Source organism: Labrus mixtus, chromosome 21 (genome assembly GCF_963584025.1).
Source record: "Labrus mixtus chromosome 21, fLabMix1.1, whole genome shotgun sequence".
Lineage (NCBI taxonomy): Eukaryota > Metazoa > Chordata > Actinopteri > Labriformes > Labridae > Labrus > Labrus mixtus.
Genome location: NC_083632.1, coordinates 12,321,120 through 12,327,806, shown reverse-complemented (window position 1 = coordinate 12,327,806; position 6,687 = coordinate 12,321,120). Strand labels below are relative to the sequence as shown.

General features: G+C 42.4%; 1 protein-coding gene across 1 annotated transcript; it reads left to right on the top strand.

Moving 5' to 3' along the window:
• Nucleotides 1-530: 530 nt before the first annotated feature.
• On the top strand, nt 531-6,685 carry adprh (ADP-ribosylarginine hydrolase). The gene is made up of 8 exons (XM_061027625.1): nt 531-846; nt 1,729-1,846; nt 1,941-2,049; nt 2,375-2,473; nt 2,559-2,664; nt 4,110-4,376; nt 4,683-4,897; nt 5,990-6,685. The coding sequence occupies exons 1-8, from the start codon at nt 839-841 to the stop codon at nt 6,136-6,138; spliced, it is 1,071 nt and encodes a 356-aa protein (XP_060883608.1). The 5' UTR covers nt 531-838; the 3' UTR covers nt 6,139-6,685.
• Nucleotides 6,686-6,687: the final 2 nt, after the last annotated feature.

Below are 6,687 nucleotides of genomic sequence, written 5' to 3'. Positions count from 1 at the left end.
CGGCTTGATGGACCATTGTTTTAGGTGTAGCCTAAGTGAGGAGGGCTGGAGCTTATTGACATCAATTATGGTCAGGAGGCATCAGAATAAAGCTCAGTGAGATGCATATTTCTCTTAGAAAGTAATTTATTCAGACAGTTGCACCTTTAACTTGTCAGGTCGTGTTCATGTCTTTTAAAAGAGAAAGAAAATATACAGAGTTGGTTAATTGCTTATCTTAAATAAGCTAAATGATCTTAATTGACAAAGTTCTCTTTAAAGACAGAATAATGCATCAATTAAAAAATAAATCAAGTCTGCATATGCTTAACAAATAAAAACTCATGGCCAAACAAATGAAACCTCAACAATAGCTCACATTTGAGGCTCTAGAAAGTTTGTTTTGGTTTTTTCTTTTAACCAACAAGACTACAACTACTGTTCGATAACTGCATATTATCAACACAATTAAAATCTACATATAGTCTAGCTGTGAAAATCAAACCGATTGCTTGTGCAAAGACCATATTGTGTCCCGTTGTTCCTCTGAAGATATGTGCCATTTGTTTTCTTATGTCTCCATCTTGAAAGGAGGCTTCTAAAATTGGTTTGCCGCTGCGTCGCTTTTTTTAGCCGACGTGTTCAGAGTCGAGCCTGCAGCCTTGAGTTTGGACAGTAGACTAAGCGTAAAGCAGCTTTGGTGCATGAACGCTTGGTGTTTGCTGGACGGCCTTTCCGAGCCGGGACTGAGCTAATATTTATCAGCCGGTGCAGCGCGGTGCAGCAGTTAGCAGCCTCGGTGTCCTCGTACGTGTTTGACCGCCTGCTGAAGCCTGATTTCGGGAAACGACGAGCTGCAATGGACCGGTGAGACTGCGACTTCACTGTGGGAGGATTTCCTGTAGCAAGTGCAACGTTTTCCTTTGACTTTCCTTTTTCCCCCCCAAGACATTAATTAAGAATATTACGAAGATAAACCTTTTATCTATAGCACCGTTTGAATATACTCTACCTAGCCTACTTAATTTTACTCATAAGATTCATTTAATTTTAAGTCTACACTAAGGACTCTTTAAAGACTTGTTTTATGCTTATATTTCTATTGTAACACTCTTTCCAGGGACACTACAGTACCCATCATTCTTTGCCTCATTTCAGTTTCTACAACAAGAGGCAGCACAAAACAAGACAACATTGATGGTGTTTTTTTTGTTTGTTTGTTTTACAGGAGATAAATATTCCTTGTAAAAGCTTTACAGCAGTCTCTTTGCACCTTCTTGTTTGATGGACAGTGCATAATAGTACTGGAGAAAGAGCATTCACAGTCATTTTATGGTTTTAGGGGTTCCCCTACAGCAGGGATGGGCAACTTTGAGTCACAGCAAGGGCCACATTCATTTAATTCTCACTGCCAAGGGGCCAAATTGTAGGTTACAAAAATGATTAAAATCAATTATGTCTCAAATTTATCTCAACATATACCAGTGATCAAATATTATTATGGACATATTTCTGGTTTTCATGGCAGATTTGTCAGGTTTTCTTCATGTTTCCAATTAATTGATATGTCAAAATTTACCTGAGGGCCACATTGAGGGTTGATGGGGGCCGCATGTGGCCCCCGGGCCGCCAGTTGCCCACCCCTGCCCTACAGTTACTTATTGCTCAGACAGGCACTTCAAAATGGTGTACATTGTTTAGTGGCATATTTGATACATTTAAGAGCAGTGTCTTTGTGCCTTCATGTAGTGGATCTGCTACGTTGGAGCACTATAAGGCAGCCATGTTGCTGAGTGGTGTTGGTGATGCTCTGGGATACAGAAACCAGCTGTGGGAGTACAATGAGTCTGGACCAGCTATTCACCAGGTTGGTGCTGCACACAGAGGAGTCATCCTAAAGTCTGTAAAAAGTGAAAAACGCTGCTCTTAAATGTTGAGCTTCATCCTTTCTGTCTGTGCAGGAGCTGAAGGAACTCGGTGGCGTGAAAAACATCAAGGCTGAGCTCCCTGATTGGCCGGTGAGCGATGACACAGTTCTGCATCTGGCGACAGCAGAGGGACTCGCAACTGGTGAGCTCAAGATGACATCGGATTAATTTGCGCTCTCTGACTTCTCTGTCTTGCTCCCTCATTTTCTCTCAAACCAGAAATTGACCGAATTGTTCTGATAGTCGGTGGCGTCCTGATGAGGCCTCATCAGAACACACCACACCCTCCAGCTAAAGGTTAAATCTAATACCTAGTCTTGTCTTGATTTGCTGCTCTATTACGTTTGTATAAGTGGAAGGGAAATTATTGCAATTCTATTTGACCTTTACTTTGATAAGGCCTTGTTCAAAGGTAAAAAAGAAAAACGTAGATATGGACAACATTAAAGACGTTGTCTGCCTCATAGGGAAGGTGGGGGAGGAGCTCCTGCATGAGGTGGCTGCTCGATACGTTGAGGGGATGAAAGACATGGAGGGGAGAAAACCAGGGCCTTCAAGCATCCTGGGTGAGACAAAGCTTTTAGCTCTTAATTAAAAAAAAAAAAAAAAAGATGTTCATCTGTGGTGAAGATTATATTTATACCCTTTCAGGAGTGTCCCAGCTGAAGCCTGGAGAAGAGGGGGGCTACAGAGTGCCCTATAACCCAGAGGGGACGGGCTGCGGAGCGGCTATGAGGTCCATGTGCATTGGCCTCAGGTAAAACTCCTGTCCTGAGAACAAACACATTTTAGCCCACTATAATCCATATGAAATGTGGATGTGGAAATGTGTCGTTTGTTTTTATGTTTTTTACATTCCTCTTATTTTATTTGTATTCATATGCATGCTCTTCTTCTCATCTTTTACTGCTGCAACACTTGAATTTCCCCACTGGGGATCAATAAAGGATTATCTTATCTTATCTTAACTGCCCTGCAGTTTTGCTTCTCCATGAGCCTTAGTCCTGTAGAGTAGACAACTAGAGAAAGGGAAATATGTTAGAATAAATGAAGGTGGGGATAATTGACATTGTTTTATCAATGCATCCTCTAATTGGCTTGTGTTCCTGCAAATGGAGCTCGTATCTGTCGGTTATATATAAATACTTATATATGCATTGTTTTCAAAGTAATAAGGAGTTGCCCTTCTTATGTTACCGACATGACTTTTAAAAAGTAAAGGTCAGACTCTAAAATAGCTTGGAGGTTGCAGACTTACTCACTGTATCTCAGAGACCGTAACTCCAAGTGTGAATACCCTTCCTCTAGTTCTTTGTATCTTCCTCATTATTATTTACTCAGCTGATAGTTTTGTCTGAACATGGAGCGAAAACTGAACTAAACTAAATAGACAGTGGCACTCTTAAGAAATCTCAAACTTAAAATTTCTAGTTTTGTTCAAACAATTGTGCGAAGAACTCCGTTTTCAATCCTTTAAAAACAATCTGTAACAAGCTCTTTAGGCTGGATTCCCATGATGTAACTATAAGCACAAATCAAAGAATGAACCCATCAACAAAATAGTGAAACATTTTTCAGGTGATTGACGTATTTATACATACATTTAACCCCCGTCCTATGTCGAACTAGTTCTGCCAACTTTCCATCGACTCAAAGAACTGAAGTAATACCTGGTTTAGTTCAATCGTCACATCTGAATGAGCAGAGGACTTCATCGGGAGGGGATCGGATTTATCCGTGTTCTTGTTTCCGTGGTGTAAAAAAACGTTAAGGCAGGTGTCATTCTTCATCTCTTAGGATTATGAGGCATTGTCAAATCTCAGTTTCCTTATTTAAAGCGACATTGCTACTGTGGATTAAATGCAGTAATAAAACAATGAACATTTCAAATAAACATATGAGGCACATTTGTGCTGCCCGTAGGCTATCCAGATTAATTTGAAATAAATGCAACTGTGAAACTCATTCCTTTGATCATGAGCAAATGTGACAATCAAAAAAATAACAGAAACTGACAACCAGTAAAAAGTTTGTGGAGTCAGTTAAAGCATGAAAAGAAGTCATTACTGTAAACATATTTTCTATAGAGCTGATACAGAAAGCTTAAATGTGTTTCTCAGCTGTGTGGCCGACCTCATTACTTTACGGTTGGACGTTCATAATAAATGCCGATAATGACTTTTAATATTTTGTCCTCACCAGGTATCCAAAGCCTGACCAGCTGTTGTCATTGGTGGCGGTTGCTGTGGAGACGGGCAGGATGACCCACCCTCACCCGACTGGTTTCCTTGGCGCAGTGGCGTCGGCCCTTTTCACCGCGTATGCCGTCCAGCGCCGGCCGATCACGACGTGGGGGCTCGGGCTGATCAATGAGGCCTGTCCAATAGCAAAGTGCTTCGTTCAGGGTCGAGGCTTCGCCGTGGAGGAGGCGGAGAGAGACTGGGAATACTTCTGCGACAAGTGGCAGTGGTAGGAGCAGCTATAGTCAGGTTTTTGTAAACAAGTGTGGGGTAATGTTTAGTGAGCGGGCTGTTATGGCGGAATGGAACCAAAGACAGGTTGGAAACCACTGCTTTAGACTTCACTGATACCAGACTCTGTACCCGTATTTTAAAAAAAAAAATGACACAAACTAAACAGGACTGCACAAATCACCGCAACACCTGACTGAAGGTTTCTGCCTCAAAACTGATGACAGCTTCTTACCTCTGTAGAATCCAATAACGATGGACTACTATCAGGATGTGAGAAGAATGTCTTCACTCTTGTCCTCAGGTACCTGGATACGAGGGGCATCTCTAACGGGGTGGGGCCTGCAATCTGGCCCTCCTCCTACGGCCCAGCTGAGAGAGACGAAGCCTACAAGAGCTTCAGCCTGTCAGGCTGGGCGGGACGCAGCGGCCACGACGCCCCGATGATAGCGCTGGACGCCTTGCTGGGTGCAGGTTCAGACTGGGAGGAGCTGATGAGCAGAGCAGGCTTCCATGGAGGTCAGACGTTCAGACTAGACTATTTATTTATTTAGTTTTTTAACTTCTAGAGGGAAAGTCTTGCCCAAACATTAGTCCTGGAAACCCTTATGCAATCGTAAACATCTGGAGTTTAATCCCAAAGTATTTTTAACGTTTTCCCATACCTCACATACCGTTACACCTTAAGGCCTGGTCTTTTGCACTTCACACACATTCCTCTCCCATTGTTTTAGTTCTTCTCTGTCCTCTACATTCAGCGCACTTCTAGCTCAGACATGCCATATGGTCTGAGCAGCTTTTGTGTAGGTGTAATAATAAGTGATGATTTAAGGGAAACGTTTTTCATATAACACTTAGTGAACACGCAACCTAGCTACCAAGGCTGAAAAAAAATAGTTATAGACTCTGGGTATTAAGTGCTCTGGCTGTCTGTGGTGTAAATTGTGATAGAACAATGATTTTGAACTGAATAAGGGAGAAATATACACAGAAATTCCTAAAAACGCATTTATCAACTAAGCCCCTATGTCAGTGCAGCAACTAAGGCTCAAAATGGAAAGCATAATGTACAATACATCATTTATTTCTGAATTATTTTTAGGCTTAAAAGGTGGAAAAGACAAATGACTTACTGCTACATGAAAATTAAAACTAGATTTTGGCGTTTTCTTTCACATCCAGGCTGAGAATCTCCTCATTAAATTATGCTGACAACTAACTAGGATTAACATGTACATGTGCACTACAAATTACATTTTCGATATAGTTTTAAGATGAATAGAATTCTCTGTAAAAAAATGCCGAGTCATCCACTGGCATCACCAGCAGCTTGCTAACTTTGTCTGAAATGTGAATCTGGGCAGGAAGTGTCGAGCAGTGAACAACAAACCAATTAACTGAAAGACACTCAAAATGCTCTTTGGCTGAGGAGAGCTGCACAGTTGAGTGAAAATGATCTGTGGGTTCATCACTTCAAGTGACCGCATTAACTCAAAATATTGACTGAAGCTTCTTTAAAGCCTGAACAGATCTATTATGATTACCGAGAGAAACACTCGGGTGTTCAGCTTCATCACTGGACTTGTGCTCATAGATTTGTCTCTCGTACAGGTGACAGTGACAGCACTGCAGTGATCGCCTGCTGCTGCTGGGGTCTGCTCTACGGCACCCAGGGGGTCCCTGAAGGCAACTACAGCAACCTGGAATACAGGGAGCGACTGGAGCGCAGCGCGGAGCAACTCTACGCCCTGTCACACTGAGGAGGCGACCACAGCCTGCTGCACTGACAGGATGTCCAAACACTGTTCACCGTGGGGGAATTAGGTCATGCCCTCATGACACATTGACGTAGAACCAGTCTTTGCGCTTGGTAGTACATCGATCCAGAGTGATGTCATACATGCCTGAAGGGCAGAGCAGTGTACCACTAACCCAAAGAGCCACCACTGCCACAAGGAGTGTGTGCCTCCTGACACTGAGGCTGCTGTATATAGAGGGGTCCCCCTAGTGACTGTTTTTTACGTGAACTTGCAGAGTTGTAGCGCTGAATGGAACCAATCCCAGCTAATGAGAATGTGAAGAGAATACAGAAAGTCCCCCAGGAGGTAATTACTTTGTTTTGTCAGCCTGACCTAATAGCAAACGCTTACCGAGCTTCAAATTAAAAGCGCTCTCGTCATCAACCAGTGAAAAATACATTGGTGTCTCATTATAGCTAACTGTTGTGTCATGCAGTGCGGAGCAAAGCTGGGACTGTTAAACTCCAGAGACATTGAATTATTGATCCAATAAATTTTAACAAACAAAGC